This window comes from Alosa sapidissima, chromosome 15 (assembly GCF_018492685.1).
Source record: "Alosa sapidissima isolate fAloSap1 chromosome 15, fAloSap1.pri, whole genome shotgun sequence".
NCBI classification, from domain to species: Eukaryota; Metazoa; Chordata; class Actinopteri; order Clupeiformes; family Clupeidae; genus Alosa; species Alosa sapidissima.
The window spans coordinates 14,500,960-14,523,114 of NC_055971.1; the positions used below are offsets into that span (position 1 = coordinate 14,500,960).

At 40.4% G+C, this 22,155-nt stretch overlaps 3 protein-coding genes across 7 annotated transcripts in view; 2 read left to right on the forward strand and 1 right to left on the reverse strand.

The window, feature by feature from the left end:
• Positions 1-274: 274 nt before the first annotated feature.
• On the forward strand, positions 275-8,945 carry slc25a15a (solute carrier family 25 member 15a). Of its 4 annotated transcripts, none has more exons than XM_042062730.1 (7): positions 275-677; positions 2,183-2,342; positions 3,910-4,168; positions 7,294-7,434; positions 7,689-7,864; positions 8,120-8,278; positions 8,459-8,945. In XM_042062730.1, the coding sequence occupies exons 2-7, from the start codon at positions 2,288-2,290 to the stop codon at positions 8,578-8,580; spliced, it is 912 nt and encodes a 303-aa protein (XP_041918664.1). In that variant the 5' UTR covers positions 275-677; positions 2,183-2,287; the 3' UTR covers positions 8,581-8,945. The 4 variants fall into 4 exon arrangements, with proteins under 4 accessions (XP_041918664.1, XP_041918665.1, XP_041918666.1 ...); XM_042062731.1 differs by having other exon boundaries at positions 275-665; XM_042062732.1 differs by lacking the exon at positions 2,183-2,342 and having other exon boundaries at positions 276-677.
• Positions 8,946-14,471: 5,526 nt separating this feature from the next.
• Positions 14,472-18,502, forward strand: stoml3a (stomatin (EPB72)-like 3a). The gene is made up of 7 exons (XM_042062733.1): positions 14,472-14,798; positions 15,673-15,779; positions 15,978-16,050; positions 16,159-16,241; positions 16,456-16,659; positions 17,011-17,145; positions 17,841-18,502. Exons 1-7 carry the CDS (start codon positions 14,738-14,740, stop codon positions 18,030-18,032), a joined length of 855 nt encoding a protein of 284 aa, XP_041918667.1. The 5' UTR covers positions 14,472-14,737; the 3' UTR covers positions 18,033-18,502.
• A 2,562-nt stretch (positions 18,503-21,064) lies between these two features.
• mtus2b (microtubule associated tumor suppressor candidate 2b) overlaps positions 21,065-22,155 on the reverse strand; it is a 63,539-nt gene continuing 62,448 nt past the window's right edge. For both annotated transcript variants that reach the window (XM_042062719.1, XM_042062720.1), the window contains exon 15: positions 21,065-21,710. In XM_042062719.1, the coding sequence (XP_041918653.1) occupies positions 21,503-21,710 (208 nt within the window). In that variant the 3' untranslated portion in view covers positions 21,065-21,502. The remainder of the gene's footprint in view (positions 21,711-22,155) is intronic.

Sequence of the window (22,155 nt, forward strand, 5' to 3'; positions counted from 1 at the left end):
CAAAAGATGGTTCGTCTTTTATAAACCGATGGACGCTGGAAAGATTTAGCACAAGCGTTGTAACAAATGGCCTCGGCCATTCAGTAATGTTTATGAATCACTTCTAATTGTAGCCGACATCATGATCACGCTTAATGCAAAGTGAGTTTTTTGCTCAAATACAAAATGACCAACTCTATTCCCAAATCATACAAAGTATTATTATTGTTTCAATATCTCCATCTTGTGGCCATACTCTGAACTACCCCATTCTAGATAAACATTCTTGCGTGCGCCTTGAGACTTGCGCACTTCCTTATTGCTTTGGTCGTGGTGGCGCGTGTTTATTCAGCAGCAGTTCTCACACAGACACTTTTATTTATTGCACACACTTATGTGTGTTTTTAATTACCAGATATATTATGTTTAAATAGGTTTAAACACCTTTTCTTTCCGTTTTACATTTACTAGCTAGCTAACTTGCCTCAGGTGTCGGCTGTTCAGGTTTCACGGAATGCGGCAATTCCGGGTCTAGCTCTAGAAATTCAAATAAATAGACTTTGCCCAAATGACCTTTTGCCAGACCTCAGACATTAACGTGTTACCATATGGAACATATGTGACTGAATCCTCAAGATTGCCTGGGCCGGAATGTGCCATGAGGTTTGAGTCCGGCTAAACAGCAGGTAGGCTACAAGGTAGGTAAAGGCTTTACTGTCATACTGTGTATGGATCATCCACGTTTTTAGTATCTGTGCCGAAATGTGTGCGTAAATGAATAGACCGTGTTTCACTGAAATATGTCCAACCGCTGGTCACATTTTCTGGTGCCATAGCGTAGGCTAAGGCAAAACCTGGTGATGTATCAGGCATGCACGTACTCATTTAAACAGGATTAGACTTCTTGTGCCTAATTTGGGCTAATTCTTCGTTCGCATCTCAACACCAAAATAGATCTCATGTTTCTTAAAGGGTCAGATCATTCTTTTTATGAAGGCGACTGTATGCACGTGAACTTGTTAGGCCTATCCATCAGGTGTTAGGTATTGACTTGCTTGGATGTAGGTCTAGAATAGGACATTTTTCTGATGTGGAACTGTTAAACTGCTTACTGGCCTACTGCTGCAAAATGTGACCCTTTTAATCACGTCTTACTGTTAACCATTAGTCAGTAATTAATGGTCCACACTGGATTCTGAGCTGAGGATTTTAGTGTGGTAAAAAAATCCAGTAGGCAAAGCCGTATATGACTATGTATTATAAAGGATAGGTCTACTTATTGTATGATATAATATTGTAATGTCTCTCATTCAATGGCAGTGTTTAGTTAGTTTTTCTTTTTCCACATCTGGCCCAGAACATAAAAAAGGTCGCTTATGTCCCAGGGGTCCACACTCGGCTGCCAACACGTGGCCGGGGTTATACATAGTGCAGGCACTCGCTACATTATACTTTTTTGGTTGAAATGTCCAGAACCAATGCAGATACTTTGAAATGAAAATTAATCAGACATTTGTGTCTTCTTTATTTTTGTTTGTCCCCAAGGTACCATTACAGTAACTCAATGTTGTTTACTGTGCCTCCTGATATGCCTTAGGAATACATGTTTGTTTCTGCAGTTGAAAGGGTCTACAGGCCTATGAATACACACCCAGCTGCACCCAACAGCAAATTATTTGGGAAAATCATTATTTTTTGGATTCAATATTGCTTACTGTGAATTTGAACTTCTCTCTATAGATGACTTTAGATGAAAATACACATAGAAGTCAATGAAAGACATGACGTATGCAAAATGTCATATTATGACAAAAGTGTTTATAATGTGAGGTGAATGCTTGCTTGTGTCATTTTGCTGGAGAATTCAGGCATTTTGCATTTTGTGTGAGCAATTCTGGGTTTTGTGTGTAGAGTTATGAAAAATAGACAGTTTTGAAAATGTGTGTAAACAGTTGTAAAAACTGTAAATAACTGACATAGAAAGGGAATACAGAGATGAGATGACCTTGCATTCATCCTCTCTTGAGTAATAGCTTACTGTATGTGAAAGTGATATAAAGTGAGAATACAATGGAAGCAGGAACTATCAGCTAAAAAAAAGCAGAAGTGTCTGCCTTCTGTCTTCACCTCTCCGTAACTGCTTAAAAGCCTATTGCATCGTGAATGTAGACCTTCCTGAAGATCTGCTGCCATTCTGATTTAGACTCTGCTGTGAGGGGGACCGGCGTGTAAGAGAGGACTAGAGTCTGTGTGGGGGATTTGTATTTTAATCATCCTCATCATCATCTTCATCATCATCCTCGTCATCATGGCTCCACATCCTGTTGTCCAGGCCATCATAGACCTCTCTGCAGGAGCTATTGGTATGGTAGACCTTTTCCACTTTTAAAAATAAATATGGGCTTTTATACCTTTAATTTGATAGTACAGTGAAGTGAGTGACAGGAAGCAAGTGGGAGAAAGATTATTTAATTCTTTGGGGGGTTATTCCTTTTTTATACTGTAGTTTTTCTCTAATCGTTAATTTTTTTCTTTCATTATTACTATTATTACTAGTATTTATAATTATATGTTATTACTACAGTATTATTAACATTACCATTATCACTGCTTTTATTTTCTTTCCCACTCATTTGTAATGCGTTGGCAATATTGTACAATGCACAGTCATGCCAGTAAAGCATATTGAATTGAATTGAACGAGGTGGGGTGGGATTGGGAAATTACCTGGGTCGACTAAAACCCAGGTCCCCATGGGCACGTCGACCTAAATGTGGTACGGGCGCTGTGGCCAGTTGCGCCACTTGATACTGTCCAGGGCCCGTATTCACAAAGAATCTTAAGGTTAAAAGTAGCTCCTAACTAAAACTCCTAAAAAATAATGGCTGTGTCAGCTGTATCTTAATCCAACAAGGATTAAGTTTTAACATGGATTAAATCAATGGTTATCCATTAATCCAGTTGCACCAAACTATAAAACTAGTTTAAAGGTAATCAGGTGTACACTTGAAGAGTTTGGTTCTAAAATGCTCTATCTCCATAACCCATAACTCTATTCCTCTAACCCATAGGGGAAGCAGCCCAGAGACAAGTGTCGGCCTAAATGTCTTAGAATATATCCGTAGTTTAAATTTAACAACAGTGTAATAAACTCCTCGGTTTATAAAAGGTATGGCCTTGTGCCTAATTTGGTGTAGTTTAAGACTTATTTAAGCCCACAAGTATTCCCCTCAAACTATATTAATCCCCCCTATGTGAATCACTGAAGGGGGAATTTTAATTTTGAAAAATTAATTGTAAGCCCTGATATATGCAGGCCTGCTAGAACTGCAGATAAATCCAGTTGCAGTGCTGAGGAATGCAGTGTAATGGTGCAGACAGGGGCTGGATTGACCACTGGTCACCAGCCAATATGAAAGTGGCTGGTAGATTTAAATAAGGATAAGAAGTAAAAGAAGTAAGACACAAAATAAGGATCTACTGTTGAGTGGCTGGTGAATTTGAGCACTTGTCTGTCAGTGGCTGGCAGATATGCCCATTTTAAAAAAGTACATTTCCACCCCTGGGTGCAGGATTGTATAGGTGCAGTGGTTCACTCACTCCCACAGCTGTGTGGTTCCCGTGCAGATTGTGTGTCCTACCATGTGTGCAGTGCGATAGCGGCAAGCTGGGTTGAAGGGAGACCCCAAGTGCACTCGCGCTGGCCGACCGCCATGTTGTGAGTGAGAGTGGCGCTCACTGTACTGAATGATGTCTTTGTTTATGACCATCCATCCACTGCTTTTTGGAATCAGTCCATGTCCTGTGCTCATTTTGTGCTCATCCAACTTACGATCTCTCCCTCCCTCTGCTGTTGTGTTACTGTAACTGGTAATCTTTCATCTCTCTCTCTGTCCCTCTTATGTGAACACACCAATCCTCCTGTTCCAGGCGGCACTGCGTGTGTGTTCACTGGGCAGCCCTTCGACACGGCCAAGGTGAAGATGCAGACGTTCCCGGGCATGTACCGCGGCTTCCTGCATTGCTTCACCTCCGTCTACCAGCAGGTGGGGCTGCGAGGCCTGTACCGGGGCACCTCACCGGCCCTCATCGCCAACATCGCTGAGAACGCCGTGCTCTTCATGAGCTACGGCTTCTGCCAGGACGTGGTGCGCTACGTCTCTGGGCGGGAGCGGGGAACCGAGCTGAGGTGACCGAACGCCCCAAACAGAAACACCCGAACCAGTGCAGTCACACAGTCAGGGTATCCAACTGTGAAAAGACAACTCAACAGAACTATTGTTTTGGCTCAGTGAAAGACATTCTACCTCTTTGTTACGCTGGAATTTAGAAAGAGGGAGTTGTTGGCAACCTGACATTCCTAAAGATTCCAAAACTGTTGCCATCACACCTTACTGCCTCTCTTAGAGTGAATCCACTATTGGTTTGGAGCAACAAACTGTAGGTCTGTCCTGTTGTCTTTTTACAGCTGAGGTGTGACCTATCCTTTCCTTGCAGGCAATGGCATTTGACATCCAGGGTTTATCTGAAATCAGTGACCGCTTGTCAGTAGGCTCAGGTCAGTGGGTTTTGACAATACAGTAGGTTGAATTCAGTATGTCCAAGCATGCCCAAGAGGACATGCTGAATTAGGCGACTCCATGAGGCAATGTGGTCAGGACCTCCACTGAGATATGAGATGTGCTATCAGAGAGATCTGAGCCCATATTCACAAAGAGTTTCAAGGTTAAAAGGCCTAGCTCCTTACTGGCGGATTAAGGAGAAACACCTAAAGTATTTTAGTGCTAAAACTAGCACCTAAGTCTGGGACAGGTTCAAAGAAGGCTAGACGAGAGGACTCCTAACTCACTATTCAGAAACGATTGTAAGCAGCTGTTGTGTTTCACGTCGCAATGTTTTGAAAATGCACATGCAGAATCACTTACAGGAGATCTCAATCGGGAGTGAATAATTGTGTGTTTTAAGGGATGCAATAACGCCACCAACAACCACTAAAACCATTCATTGTCAAGATCTAAACTAAATGTAACGTTATTGTAAATGAAATTAAATGAAATTGTATTGCAAATATACGGCATCAGTCTGTAGTGTATTCCATTACTAGCCTTTTGCCTATTTATTTATTTGTTTGTTTGTTGTCCTTCGCGGTGCTCGTACAGACCTCTGAAGTTCGCCTACAAAAAGTATGCAAAGCTGCCATCATGCAAAGCTGCCATCTTTGCCCATATAAGGAGATCTGGGTGTTAATAGAAGCTAATGGCCCTTTCCTTTTGTATCATAAATCCTCGTACGCCCACCCGTACGACATGTACGAATGAGTTGCTAGCGCGAACGCTGGGGTTTGTAGTCTTTTTGGGAAGAACATGGATGCCACCAGGGCAGCAGCTGTCTCGTTAGTGCTGGACATTGGTCTAGAACACGAGAACACATACCTCATTGTCCCTTATGGTCAATGTGAATTAATAATAAAAACTTTTTTTTGTAACTTAACAAATCTGGAAAACAAATCGTTACATTGTATTGCACGCACAGCAAGACCGTGCAATGCATGAATGAATTGGTGACCGGATTGAAACAGCAATGTAAGCTAGTGTGTAAGAGCATTGTATCGACATTAAAATGACCAACACAGTACAAATGCAAAGAAAATACATGTCATCTCAACTCAACTATGGGTGCAGCCATGTTTGTCGTAAGGTCGTACGGCCACCTCGGGGTACCCTCAAGTACTCCGAGGTAAAGGGGGCGTGCCTGCGTGAAATGCCGCAAGAAAGCTGGGTAATTTACACTTTCCAACTCGAGCGGGGGATTTACGAGAAAAGGGGGAAGGGGGGTAACCAGCAAAAGTCAAAGTTCGCTGTGTTACATACCGAAGATCACAGTATCCACTAGGAGGCAGAGGACAAAGTGTGTAGAGCAAAACGTCTGCATTTCAGACTTTTTTTGTCCCCGCGAGAGTTTAACAGGTGCAATTATTCAAAATCCCCATGTTACTTTCCCATAAGAGAAATCACAAGAGACCAGATCTCCATATATGGACAAAGATGTCAGCTTTTTTGTAGGTGAACTTCAGAGGTCTATGCCCTCTCATCAGCAAAGACCATGGCACACAAGCTTTGTGCAAGAGAAATTACGTCAACCATAGCAACGGAGCTCTTGTCTTATGTTATCTTATCTTATCTAAGGAGTTGTCATTTTTCAACGTACTAAAAGTTGGTCTCAGCCGCTTTGTGAATAGGTTTTACGAGAAACCTTGTTAAAACCGTTTAGTGCAATTTAGTAGCTTTGCGAATACGGGTCCTGATAGCGAAGCCTTACCTAGACTTTGAGCACACTTCAATGAGTAAATCACCACAGAGGCAAAGTGCTTGTAATGCATTGTGCTTCTACTGGTTTTGTAAACACATTTGAATATTACATAGTAGTAATTTAGGTTAAGCTTTATATATAGTATATTTACCAAGCTTAGTTGCAGTAGTAGTATGATATGCTTTAAAATAGTCTTCCATCAATGTTTTTAAACTATGTTGTGGGGTGTTATACAGAATATGTGGTCAACTCGTACACTACTGATTTGAAATTATACATTAATAGTATGACAATTTTATTATGAGTTACTTACAGTAATACTAAAGATATTGATGCCAGAATAGTGAATGTACACCAAGTAAATATAGCCTATCTCGTGTTGATCTCCACGTAAAGTGTCCCACGGACTGGCATGCCCAGTAGCGAACATGATATGCCTGCTCATGTTTATTACCAGTTTCATATCTCAGCTATGAGTGCCATGGAGGTACGCTACATGAGCCTCTGGTGTGTGGGTGTGTGTGTTTGTGTGTGCAGTAAATTAACACATGGTTTTGTGCTGCCCCGAGTGCATCTGAGTTCAGCTGCAACCCCTGTCATGCCCTGCTGATGTTCTCATGTCTATCGTCAATCTTTTCTGCTCAAACATAATCATGTTATTTGTTGTAAAAATGTCGCCATGAATCATTTGCATATCTAAGCTCTTTGCTGGTTTGGAATGCCTGGAGGATTGTACTCAGCAGTGCAAATGCAAAAAAAGGGATTCACCACGTTATCATTTTTTCTCAACGGAACTCGCAACCGCATACAATTTTCATAACAAGAAGTCCCAGCTTTCTTTTCTTTTTTTTTAAATTAAAAAATGTCAGTCGGGCTTTTAGTCTTTCCAACACACAGCTGCTGCTCCCCATGATAAACACCAGAGCAGGGTGTCTCCACTCCTCTCACTGTCCTGCTCACTCATTCACTCACTCCTCCTTGTCTCTCTGTGGCCGTGTGGTTAAGTGATATTCAGAAGGCGTGCTCGGGGTCAGTGGCCTCCATCTTCTCCTCGCTGGCCCTCTGCCCCACGGAGCTGGTGAAGTGTCGCCTGCAGGCCATGCATGAAATGGAGGCATCGGGCAAGATTGCCAGCGGCCAGAAGAGGTCAGTCCGGCAAAAGGGAATCCATCAAAGGGTTAATAAAAGATGGTGATTAAGTAAGCGGAGGCACTGGTGGTGGTGGTAGTGTGTTTGACATTTTGTCTAGCTGCTATCAGGGGTTTTTAAACCTGAAGGAGAAAAGTAAATGGAAAGGTCACAAGAGAGAAAATTCTTTGAGAAACACAATAATATATCCAAATGACATTGGGTGACAGTTGTTGCTGTTGTATCTACTCATTTGAATGTTTCTCCCCCAGCACGGTGTGGTCAGTAGTGAGGAACGTGATTCGGACTAATGGGCCGCTGGGCTTCTACCAGGGCCTGACCACCACCATAGTCCGGGAGCTGCCGGGATACTTCTGCTTCTTCGGCGGATACGAGCTCAGCCGCTCCACATTCGCTCAGCACATGGGCAAGGACAAAGAGGACATAGGTGAGATTCAGCTCAGACCACTGTCTTAGAGAGTGTCAGATCAGATGTTCAGATGTTACCACATCATGAATTAAATATGAACAATATGCTGTTAAATGCTGGTAAATGCTGTTGTGTCCAGCCTTTCACAGCTTATTATTGTGAGTTTTTGATGAGAGCTTTGTAATGCATTGTTTTGAACTCGTTGTTAGTCGCCGAGTTGATCTGGAATACCATGGTCTGGTGTGTGATCTCTGTGGTGGTTGTATTCTGCAGGTGTGCTTCCCCTCATGTTCAGTGGAGGCTTTGGGGGGGCGTGCCTTTGGCTGGTGGTGTACCCCATCGACTGTGTAAAGTCCCGCATACAAGTACTGTCTCTGGCCGGGCGGCAGGAGGGCTTCCTCAAGACTTTCATTGGCATTGTACGCAACGAAGGTGAGCTGTTTTTAAAGAAGGCCATCTGCATGTTAAAAATGCAATTATATAAATATATTGAGCCTATACATACAGTGTACTATATATTATGTGTATATGCATACTGTAGAAAAGTATATATACAGTATGTGAGTATAGAATAAAGTTTCATTTAACTTTTATTTCTCTGTCTGTCTGTAGGAGTGGCACCGCTGTACTCTGGTCTCACCCCAACCATGATCCGAACTTTCCCTGCAAACGGAGCCCTGTTCCTGGCCTACGAGCTCAGCCGCAAAGCCCTGATGAGGAAGTTTGACAGCTGAGGTCCTCCGCTGTCCGTCTGCAGAGATGATGATGATGCTGCCATTCCGCCCACTGCACCTCTCTCTCTCTCAGGAAAATCAGTGACTTGTGTTTTACAGCAGTAGGTATGTTAGAGGCCTGAGCAGGAAGGATTCCGGTACTGTCACGCAGAATTATGTCATGTTTTGTTTTGTTCTGTCACGTTTTGCACCACCACACCCGCCTGCAAAAGCCTGCGGAGTTTACACGGGATGGATTATTCAACCCCATTCCTGCCCGCCTGTTCCCATTCAAATGTGCCATGTCTAAAAAGGCTGTTTACACCTGTTTCTGCAAAACATGCATTATTTCATGCATCTTTCTGCAAACACAACTAATGTGTACACCATATATATATATATATATATATATATATATATATATATATATATATATATATATATATATATATATATACTGTATGTACAGATAGATAGCAAAATAACAGGCGTACATCTTTAAAGACAAAAAAATCTACTTTTATTTTAAGTGGTGCGCCTTTATATTTTGCAGGAGTCCTTAAACAATGCCTCCGTACTTTTCATTTAAAATAAGTCCCACTGCACTTTATTTAGATTAGATATACTTTTTCATTTCAAAAGGTTTTCTTTGACAAGGCTCACATTTAAAAGACATTCATACAGACATACAAGACAGGGGCTGTGGAGTGTTCATTTGGTGTTATTCCAAATGGCTATTGCAGAGGGGATGAATTATTTCTTGTTAATGTTTCTCCGAGCTAGTGGTACGTTATCCTGTCTGCCTGACGTTAGAAACTGGAGGGAGTGGTGGAGGGTTCTCTGTTATCAGGGTTGCTTTTTATTTACACTTGGTCTTGGGATACTTGCAAGCCTCTTCTGTAAAAATATGTTAGGAAATAACAATAGCACGTCATGCTGATTCAAACAATGTCAAGACTGTATTTATCTCCCAGCAAAGATGATGATGCGATGCTATGCTGCTTGTGAGCTTGTTTTATTATTAGTAATATTACTTGAAAATCTCTTTACACTCCTCAGGTAGTATTGTACTCTAAGCACATTTAATCACATGATCTATTAAAACATTTTGTCTCTGGTGACTTCATTGAAAGTAACACTGAATAATATGTCATTTTACTCCCACCTCCACTAGGGGGCAGAAGGTATTGCATTGTAATGGGGGCCATCCACCCATCTGTGTGTTTGTGTGGCCACTCACATAACTAGTCTGAGTAACTTCAAAATTTCGCACAAGATATGCGGGCATGATCTTGGATCCGGATGTGTGTATGTGTGTCCACTCACATAACTTAAAGCTGCAGTAGGCAAGATTTTCTGATCATATTCACTGAAACCGACACTATGCTCTGACAGAACAACATAAATCAGCATGCATCAATCATGCACTTCTACCTCCACCTAGAGCCTGTTATTTGTTTTGCAAAATTCCACAGCTCCAATCAGAGCAGGGCTGTGTGAGATGTGACTGTCAATCACAGTCTGGTGCAGTCTCGATGAGGGGATGCTCGGTGGTAGTGGGGGAGGGGCATGAGAGTTGTAAACATTCAAAATTAAGTCCCCTCAATCTGTCAGACTTGCCTACTGCAGCTTTAAGAACCACTAACACTATTACTACTTAAACATTTCATAAAAGATAAGAAGATACTGACCAGTTATAGGGGAGATGGTCTGTAGTAGCATAAGTATTTTTTTATGAGTAACTCCTTTTGAATCATCTCAAATTAATTCTGTGGAATATGGTCATGTGATATTTGTTGGTTTTAATTTGGGACATTTGGGAGCTAGACTCTAAATTCAGGCATGGGCTGGGTTGTTTTAGAATTGAAAGTGGGCAATATGCCTACAGGCCTATATGACATCTTGATAACTTCAGGCACAGGCATTTTCTTTGCTTTAAGCCCTTTTTACATGTGAGATGTGTCACAGATGAACTCAACTGTTGCTCCCATTAGCCGTCCACTCCAGCCTATTAGGTGGGTCAATATATGAAAAAAAAAAACACCTAACCTCAAAAAAATTGATACAAAAGGTTTTTCAACTGATTATGATACCTTTAGATGTACTTAATAACATATTAAAAATCTAGTAAAATCTGACCCCAGTAAAGGGGTCATTTTCAAGATGGCGTCCAAGATGGCCACCAGAAGCTAATTTGGGATATCTGAAGCATTAATCAGCCTAGGAAAGTGTTTTTCATGTTTAATCAGATTTAGAGGTCACTGATTCATATATGTCACACTAAAGTATCAGTTCATAATTTTCAAAGACTTATAATTTTCAAGATGGCCACCAGAAGCTAATTTTGGCTATATCTGAAGCATTAATCAGCCTAGGAAAGTGTTTTTCGTGTTTAATCAGATTTAGAGGTCACTGATTCATATACGTCAGACTAAAGTATCAGATCATCATTTTCAAAGACTTAGAATTTTCAAGATGGCCACCGGAAGCTAATTTTGGCTATATCTGATGCATTATTCAGCCTAGGAAAGTGTTTGTCGTGTTTTATCAGATTAAGAGGACACTGATGACTCTTCATCTCCACCTTTTTAGTGTTCTTAATATAGTAGGACCTGAGGATGCATGATGTTTTCTCTCTCAGTGTCACCATGCCTTCAAAAGCTTTCCCTTCTGTGAAACATATGTCATTCCCGTACCGCTCCCTCAGTTTAGCTTTCAGATACTGATTACCGAATGGAATGGAATTAACCTCAATCAAATACTCTTTCATGTTAGATCCAAGTACAGAGACAGTCAACTGTTCTTAATTGTGTGCATTTCTGCAAGACACTCTGCTGTTCGTGTAGAAGATATGGATTACCTTGCACTGCTGCCTGTGGAACGTGTCAAAATGAACAATGTGACAATCCACACAAGTTCCTTTCAGAGGAGTCAGAGGATGATGAATAATGATATAATAATTATTTCTGATCTACTTATGCATATAGTTTAAGATTCAGTTTAATTAGCTCCCCCCTACTGATAGATGCCAACAATTATTGATCTACACAAATATACAATGCATGCCTATACAGTACATGGGTCATGGTTCATTAAAGTCATAAAACAGCCACTTACTCGCAAACTCTACTCTACATATTGTAAAAGCATATACCCTGTACATGAAATATAACATTAATCAACAAAATAACATTTCCATCTTCCTCCACACCAAGCATAATACATACTCTATTCTGTATAGGCAAATATAGTGTAAAGCTGATACATTTTGGCATATACAGTCCAGGGAAAACAAATGAAACACCCTAAAATATATATTTTCTGAAAGCATATAATCTCTAGATAAGATATAGCACCATTTAAAACATGTCCCATCTTCCTCCATGCCATGAACAATGCATTGTCCTCTATTCTGTATAGGCAAATCTAGTGTAAAGGGGATACATTTTAGCCTATATTGTCCAGGCAAAACAGATTAAACACCCAAAACCATATATTTTCTAAAAGCATATAACCTCTAGATGAGATATAACACCAGTTAAGACATGTCTTATCTTCCTCCATGCATGCACAATACAATGCCCTCTATAATGAATAGGCGAATCTAGTGTAAAGGGGATACATGTTGGCCTCTTTTGTCCAGGGAAAACAGATTAAACATCCTAAACTATATATTTTCTGAAAGCATTTAACCTGCAGATGAGATATAACACCAGTTAAGACATGTCCCATCTTCCTCCATGCCATGATCAATACATTGCCCTCTATTCTGTATTGGTGAATCTAGTGTAAAGCAGATACATTTTGGCATGTACAGTCCAGGGAAAACAAATCAAACACCCTAAACTACATATTTTATAAAAGCATATAACCTCTAGATGAGATATAACACCAGTTAAGACATGTCTTATCTTCCTCCATGCCATGGAGATGGTTAATAATCCTGTATTGCATTTGCTCTGTATTAAAACACATTGATTTTAATTTATGGCTGAAAAAGGTAGAGCATTGAAACATTTTCAATTTTAACATTTAAAATCCTATTCTTGTTTAATTTGACCATCATTTGATATCAATTTCACCCCTGTAGGCTGAATAGTAATTGAGATATAGCCATTCTAACCTGTTGACAGCGCTTTTGGCGGCCATTTTGAAAATGATCCCTTTCCCAAGGTTAGATTTTACTAGATTTTTAGTATGTTATTTAGCATGTCCAACAGTACCAGAATCTATAAAAAAAAACTTTTGTATCAATGTTTTTGACGTTAAACCCTATATTGACCCGCCTATATGTACAGTTATGTGGTCCGTGGCAGAACACCCAATGGATGTCTGTTTTTATCAGTCGTGACAATGCTGTTAATGGTGTTTGCACGTTTTAGACAAAAACTGTTTCTTGGATCTTGGAAACAACAAGCAGTATATTAAAGTATTTTATAAAGTGGTGAAATATATGTATATACAACCTCAAATCAGGAAAAGTTGGGACGTTATGTAAAATGCGAATAAAAAAACAGAATTTGAAAATCTACAAATCTCGAAAAAGTATTAGCTGCAAAAGAAGTCGGGACAGGGGTATATTTACCAGTGTGCAGCTTCACCTCTTCATTTAACAAAAGTTTGTAAATGTTTAGGAACTGAGGAGACCAGTTGCTAGAGGATATATAGGATTTCAGTTGCTCAACAGTATGGGGTATTCATAATCATGTTTGTCATTCTATCATGCACCTAATTTGGTTTACACAAACACATTTCTGAATTGAACATCAAACTGTGCTCATAGACAATGGTTATTAGAAGTTTTCCTGAGCCCATATAATGATTTTCTTTACAGAAAAAGGATTTGGTTTTAATGCAGTGCCATCTGAGGTCCAAAAGACCATGGCCATCCAATATCGTTTTTCGGCTCCAACCCCTTGTTTGCAAATATTTCTCTGAATTCTCTGAATATTTTAATATTATGTACTGTAGATGATGTCCTTAAGAAGCATTAAAATGAAATTGTTTCATAATTTGTCTACACAGGTTTACAAAGAGTGATGCATATCCCTACATCTTTTCTTCTAAGAGACTATGCTCTTTTTCATGCCCAATCATGCTGCCAGTTACCCTAATTAGTTGTGAAATATTCCTAATTTTGTTTTCTTTATCATTACACAACTTTTCCAGCATTTTGTTGCCCCTATACCAATTTTTTTTTTTAAACGTGTTGCTGGTATCAAATTCAAAATGAACATACATATTTTCCATGAAATAGTCAAATTTGTCATTTTCAACATTTGATATGTTGTCAGTGTCCCTTTTGCATCTAAATATTACATTCTGTTTTTATTCGTATTGTGTATACAAATGATAATCTATAGCACTTTGCACAGAGCTTTTGTGGTCCTGGGCAGAGAAGGCAAACATCATTAAAGCAGTCAGTCTCCTCCACAGGGAACTGTTCCTCAGGGCCAAGGATACCTTTTAACAACAAGTGATGTTGAGGGGCCCCAACACAGCAGCTGAGCGTAGAGAGATCACTCTGTGGTGGAACATGAACATGAATCCCTGGCTGTGTGCAAAGGGAAGTGCACAGTAAATGGAGTTCACAGCCACCGTCTGCACTATGGAGGTCCACTGCGGTTTAAAAAAAAAAAAAAAAAAGAAGAAGCACACACATGAGATGCATATGACATGATGAGCCTATGCATTAAAAATTCACTAGAGTACATGCACGATGCCATACCTACGGAGCAGTAAAATCCAAACTCACAAGGTCTTGGATGTGTGACGCCACCACGGTGGTGTGATCATATTTCACGACAGTGGTGTCATATTATCCACCTATGATTTATTCATGTCACAACACAACCACATTTTAATCAATAGAGCAGGGTTTCAGAAGCATTTCACTCTTTGAGGAGGAAATTATAAAACAAAAGTGAAGCTACTCTGACCAGGAGCATGCAGATAGGCTTTGCTCTGTATTTGTTTATGTTGATACCTACTTAGCTGGGGTTAGTTGCACTGCAGGCCATGACTGAGGCTGAGTCTGGGATGCTGTCAGATAAGGGGATAGGCCACACCCTGAAATGCTTGGAGACAAAAACCTCCACTCCCCCTCACACCCTGCGTAGAGCTGTTCCTGGCCTCCAAAGCCTCCTTACGCTTCCCAACGAGTGCACTGGCAGCAGGCATGGTGAACCAGCTGAAGATCGCAGATGCTCGCAGTGAGAGTAGCAAAAGCATCATACAGGGTAGGTAAACCATCCACACATGCACCTAGTGTACTGCTAGGGTAGGTGACTGCTATAATGGAACATACTGTAGACATGCTACATGGACCGAATAACTTCAGACTTTACAGCTTGTTGTTGAGATCCTTATTGACTGTTTCTAGTTTAGGGTATGCTATTTCTTAAAGGTTTCCTTGTGTTTAAAAGTGGTTGCTATGTGGAGCGGGGACCCTTGTGTATGCTCTTTGGAGAAGTTAGCAGGGGAGGAGGCATAGTTACCAGACAACAGTGAGTCAGCAAGGACATGTGACCGGTTACTGGAGTGACTTACATCACTTGATACTTTTAAATGAACAACATGCAGTGAGCGGGAAAAGGACTTGATACTTGATGTAATCTAATTTCTCATTACCATACAGCAGCCAGGTTGGCTAAACTTTCAGCACAGACTTGTTTTATAGTGTAGATAATACAGTAAATTCTGCTTAAATATTTAGAATTATTTATTTAAAATCTACTTTACAATAAGTAGGCCTACAGTATATCATGTAATTTCAATTGAACAATCACAAAAGGGAAGTGTAAACATAGAGAAACTATAGAATTAATATATTCAAAAAGCCTTATGGATTCTGAATTATATAGTTGCTGATTTGAATAAAAAATCACACACATCACATTCCCCATCATCTGGATTTACTGTTGGCCTGTGTCTGTGCCTGATCTGGGTGATGGGTCTTTAAAATGTCACATCAATTCTTAACTATTAGTTTCACATTCTCATAGTGGCATGAGGAAGACCTGATGGAGCACAGTTGAAGGACCATTTTGATATTAATGACGAAAACACAAATAATGTGTGTATTGTGTTAATCCATCTCACCTCTACCCTCAGATGAGGAAGAGAAAACAGGATTGGGGCGGTGTGGCTGGATATTGTTTCTCATTTCTGTGCTGTTCACATTGGCTACTTTTCCTATATCTATATTCATGTGCATAAAGGTATGTTTCCCATATGTACAACATAAATGAACACTGAAATTAGAAAAATAGCATCAACAAAATAAATAATTTACTACTAGGTAAATGAATATGAAGTGTGTAAATCACTGAGCCTGAACCTGCTCCATTTATTCACAATCCTATTTTGATAGCAAATAAGGGGCATTTAAATATTATTGTTTGACTCACTTCCTTTAGATTGTGAAGGAGTATGAACGAGCTGTTATTTTCAGACTGGGCCGTATTGTGGATAGAAAACCTAAAGGACCGGGTGAGATCTGATCATTTATCTGACACACATCAATTCCAATTTAGTTCTGTAATGCATTGATTACTGAAGATGACTAATCTGATGACATCCTGTTCTCTATCTGTTTAGGCATTTTCATTGTGGTACCCTTCACAGACACATTTGTGAAAGTGGACATGCGCACCATCTCCTTTGATATTCCACCACAAGAGGTCTGTCTAACAGCTTTTATTGCTCAGTGGAACTTAAACTGCATTCCTAGTTTCCTAAGTAAAGTAACCAACTAAACACAACCTTGAAATTATATCGGATTAGTTGCCTGAAGACTACTGATTTGCACAGAAATGTTATACAGTAACATAGAAAGATGGTTATGACTGTATCACTGATATTGACTTTATTACTGTAATATTGACAACACATTAGATTCTGACCAAAGACTCAGTCACTGTGTCTGTGGATGGAGTAGTGTACTTCCGAGTCAGCTGCCCTATTTCCTCGGTGGCTAATGTCTCCAATGCCAACTCTTCTACCCGGCTGTTGGCACAAACCACACTGAGGAACGTTCTGGGGACCAAGAACCTTTCAGAGCTTCTTTCTGACCGACAAGGCATCTCACTGAGCATGCAGGTATGGGAGAGTACGACAAGGCTTTAGAGTCACCCTTATCAAAAAAAGGTATACTTAAAGTTCATTTTATCAAGTAAACTGAAGTGCAGTTGAAGTATAATTCCCAAGTTTACTTTAGGTAGTAAGTTTATTAGTATAAATGTACTTGTGGTACACTTGTACATGTACTATGTTTATACTTCTTCCGACTAAATTGGCCCACTTTCAGTTTATAATAGTAAACTCGTAAGTACTGAGAACTACACTGTAAGTGAAGATACTAGTTATATACTAGTTAAATACGTAAGTGTTTTAAAGGTGTGAAAGTAATTATGAAAGTAATGAAGATCATACTTCATTGCTGACATACAGGAGTCTCTGGATGAAGCCACAGATCCATGGGGCATCAAGGTGGAGCGTGTGGAGATTAAGGACGTGAAGCTTCCCCACCAGTTGCAGAGAGCTATGGCCGCAGAGGCAGAGGCAACAAGGGAGGCCAGAGCTAAGGTGAGAAAACTTTCACAGAGAGAGAGTATCAGTATCAAAGTGTTGAATTAGCTGTCATTACTAATTGTCATAGTCTGTCTAACATATACTGTACATATGACCTGACAGACAGGAATGTCAGGATGATTTACTTATACAGTAAATCTGGCTTACATTGGACCACAGCTCTGACCAAGGGGTGTTTTACTGTTTATTTATCATTTTCCTTTGCACAATGTGTAAAAGCCTTTGTTGTCCTTATACTGTCACAATGTCTGTGAACAGTAAAAACTGAAACATATCAACTCTCTTGCAATCAACCCTCTCCACACACAATAATGTGTAACTTAGTAGATTTGAAATAGCTGTGCCACAGAAAATAGTGCTGCCTTGTGCATTGTTCATTAGACTTACAGAGTAAACTGTCATATTGATAATCAGTTTGATTACCTTGTTCATAAACAATGGCATGAGAATGAGTCATTTTGATTACATTGACAGTTTCAGTGGTATAAATACTTGCTTTTGAGATACGAGCTTTCGCGAGTAATACTTGGTGCAGTTTGCACTAATTGTTTTGAGAATTGCAATAACTTTGCACCAAAGCAACTGGTACAAACTGTAGGCTAATACTGTACATACTGCACATTGTAGCTGTAGGAGTAATTCATTCTAGGGTTTATGTCAATTTGAACTGTACTCTGTACCTATATCAGGTGATTGCTGCTGAGGGGGAGATGAATGCCTCTCGGGCGCTAAAGGAGGCATCTCTCGTCATCGCAGAGTCTCCCTCTGGACTTCAGCTGCGCTACCTGCAGACCCTCACCTCCATCGCAGCCGAGAAGAACTCCACCATCATCTTTCCCCTGCCCATGGACATGATGCAGCAGTTCGCTCGGAAGAATTGATGGGATGAAGATGCAGAAATAAACTGCTGAAATAGGTGCCACTTGTTGTTCATTACATTTTAATACGCAAACACAAAGTGCAACATGGACAGACAATGGGGCCCTTAGTCATTTCATCACAATGGCCAATATGTCATCCTCTAAGCTAGTGTTGGTTCAAATCAGAATATGTTTTAAAACAGGTTTTAAATTCAAATACAGCATTAAATAGACATGCGCTTCATTTGAACGTAATGCTGAATCAAGGCTGACATACAAATTTAATAGTCTGTACATTAAAAACAACAGCAACAGTAAACAACAGCAAATGAATAGTGTAACAATAAATGACACAATCAGCTTTGCTTTTTCTTAATATACAGCAACTCAGTTATCTCAGTTATGTTTGTTAGGGTAGAACAGACATTCAGAAGTTGATTACATAGTTGTATCCATGGGACACGAAAGCTATCAGTGCAGTTTCAGTACCTGATCAGGAGTATTCAAATACATGTAGGGTTCCTTACTGACAAACTGAGTGTGGGCTAGCATTCTCTTTAGTCCTCCTTAAGCTCTTCTCCACTTCCCCATGAACAATTACTGTCAGCAAAAGATGGCTGTGGTTGACCCAATACACACCATTACAAATGGGTCAGTTCAATTTTACACATTTGCAATCCGAGTTACACCAGTATTAGAAAATGTTTCTTTTTCACTGTTGCATTGTACTGTAGGCTTCGCACCTTGACCTGTAAAGTAAACATGATTTCTCAGATTATAAGATTGAATTGTAGCTGTAATCCATTCCAAATAGTATGAAATAAAAAGCAAGATAAATAAATAAATATTTAACATGGATGACTTCAGTCTACTGAAGCTGGCTCTCATTTTCCCATCAGCCTTTCTTCTCTTTCTAAACCTGAGTTTGTCTCTAACAAGGACAAAAAGCCAGTGATATCGGGCCCATACACATGGTCAGCCATATACTGAATATGCAGTGTCAGTGGACTCCTTATGAGAGAGTTCAGTGCTTTACACTCATTTAAGTATAGGTAGGTACAGTATAGGTTCCCTCAGAGTGCAAAACCCTGTCTACTGGGAGCCTGGTGTATGTTTGTGTGCGTATTTCGTATCATTCTCAATGAGATGCTCACACGTAAGCAGAAGGCCTGACCTGAAATTCGAGTCCTTTGATTCTCTAACGACCAGCCCAAACAGCAATAGTCTCCACACAAGTGGAGTGAGTGATCAGCACCATCTAACATCCCATCTCAGCAGCACTATCCCAGTCTCCATCTAAACAGTACAAATGCATATTAGCACAGCCCACAGTAGACTGTAGCCTCGCCTCCACCCAAACTTAGGGATGGAATGATATGCAAAAAGAAAGCCTCTGATGTTTCCAAAACTAAAACTGAAATGATAAGTACACTTGGATAAAATATTATTTCACCAAATTCAAAATATTACATTATAACATTTTTATAAATGAAACATTCATGAAGGAATATTTTTTAGTTTTTATGTCGTTGTTTTTTGCGCAGAAGTCGAAATCACTCGTCTAAAACATTTTAGGTGTCCACATAAATACTGATATTTGGAAACTGTGTAACAATTTAGTGAATACAAACAAGTACAAAGCCACCCTGAACCCCTTATGTATGACCCACAACTGCACATACGCATGAGACATGTCATATGGTTTGGAGAAACTCGCAATGGCTTTGAGGTTACAGATCCTGAACAGACACAGTACAGCGATGTTTCAGAATTAATTCTCATTCTCTGTTCCACAAAATGTGGCTTTGAACTTGGAGGTAAACAGATTCTAAATCAGGCAGGACCGGGGACATGGGACCTGAATGCTTTTTCCACAGCCCATTCGACCACACCATGTGCTGTCTGGAGATGTGGTCATCCAGCCATGTCCTTGAAGCCACAAGCTGTCCGTTACAACTGGAAGACTTTACAGTGCATGCTGTCCATTGCGATAAAAGGTAGTTTTCAGAGTGAGTCACAATTGTTGGTAAGAAAGTTGTAATAGCGAAATAGGGTTCTGACCGATCAATGTGTTGCACAACAGGAAGTGAGTGAGTTCTGTAAACCCTTGTGGCCCTCCAGGGTAAAAGCATGAGTATTCTTCCTGCTGTTCTGGTTGAGGAGCAAAATGAGGAAACATGATTCTGCACAAGGCTGATGGTGATGGGTCCCTGTGAAAGCACAGTATGACTCCGAGGACACTTACAGGCATATACAGACTTGGAGGAAACACACTGGCTTCAGATATCAAGATGGATGAACTGTCACTGTTCAATTCACAGTCTGAGTGTTTACATGACATTCTGTTATACATGTACACTGTTCCTGAAGCATTCACTTTATGGGTGATTGTGTTAGACAGAGATATGCAAGATGTAAACATACCTTTAAGCACTGCAACCGAGAACATAAAAATCTTTGATGAAATACCAGTCTACTTATTCTGTGGATAGTAAGAGGTCAAAAACATGCTCATGTCAACTGGTCTACTTTGATATCACTACTGCATTTTCCTGCATCACAGCCTTTTTAAATAAGGTGTGGAGTTGCACTGGTGTATAGTTCTTTGTAGGTCAAGATACCTAAATTACCATTGTAATGCTCTCAATTTGTGCGCATACCACTCTGCTTGGTCTGGTATAACTATTGCTGGTGAGTGGTTTGCCTGTGGGAAGGCGAATGGCAGAAGGCGCTTTATGAAAAAGGAAAGAAAATGCTTCCATTTCTCGTGTGTTTACATCCATACAACCTGAGGCCACAATAAATAGCTGGCGGTTCTGCTCGAAAGCACAAATGCAGATTTGGGGACAGGCACAATGATGTTTGAACCTAGTTTACCAGAATTGCTAAGGGACTGTTGAAAACCAACCCAAAGCGAGTGTGACCAAGGACCTTTTCACCAACATCTCACACCTCATAGAGGAAGGTAAAGAGAGATACGATCAGGGCTCTGACCCACCAAACTACTCACATATTAAGAAGTAATTAAAAAAAAAAAACACTGGACAATGGACTAGATAACAGCGCAATTCTTCATCAGGACAGAGACAGTCCTGCAGCTTTATGAGAGTAGCCAAATATGCACAAAGAGAGGGCATTGTGTTTGGGCATATTCTCCCCCTCCTCCAGTATATTTGAGAGAGCCTAGGCCAGATTGCTCCACGGGTGAATCTGTGCAATACTGTAGATGGATGAAAAATATAGAATGACAAAGAAAGAATAGTATAGAAAGAGAGAGAGAGAGAGAGAGCTTGAGTTGTTCAATATCAATCTGGATATTTATCTGTAAAAATGTCCCTGGCATGTGTTGAAAATAGAGAGGAGAAAGTGAGAGGAAAAGAAGCGATGAGGAAGAGTCCCCCCATCCGAAGGAGATGGACGACTGAGTGGACAGACGGGGCAAGAGCGAGGAACAGAGGCCGAGGAGGTATCTAGTGTGTGGGGCGGTTGGTTCATCTGGGGAAGTTTTGGACGCGAGAGGGCGAGGTTGACCCGGAGGCGGCGCGGTGGATGGGTGAGCCCGAGGGGGACATGCGTGGGCTCAGCTCGCCCGTCTGCAGCCGCCACAGCAGCTCCTCGTTGTTGCGGCTCAAGCGCTTCTTCTCGTTGCTCTCCTTCTCCACGTACTCCTGTAGGTTGGCGTTCTCCTCGGACAATTGCCTGGAGGGAGCAAATAAAAAAAAAATGGCCATGCCCTTCAGATGACTTAACAGTAGCCTAATGACAACGCTTCGGAAGACCTCTCACACAGTCCAAATTAAATTCTAGGAGGAAGGATAAGGTTTGGTCTCTAGATTTCATTGTCTGGATAAAGTGTGAAGGAACAGGGTCAACATTATTTTCAAATTGGTAAGCTATTTTAGCGTTAACAGCAATGAAAAGTCTTTTTAAGCAACATACAAAATATAATCTGTTACACACAACAATACAGATATTACCAGGAAGCACTATAAGGACACTGGTTTGGACCTCCTAGCTCATTAATGACAGTAAGTAGTAACAAAAGGTAAAGCTTTTGAATTCATATGCCAAATGCCACACACTCTTATGGACTGTTGTCAGGTGGAGCCTTTTAATTCCCACACTACAAGCCTTATGTATGTCT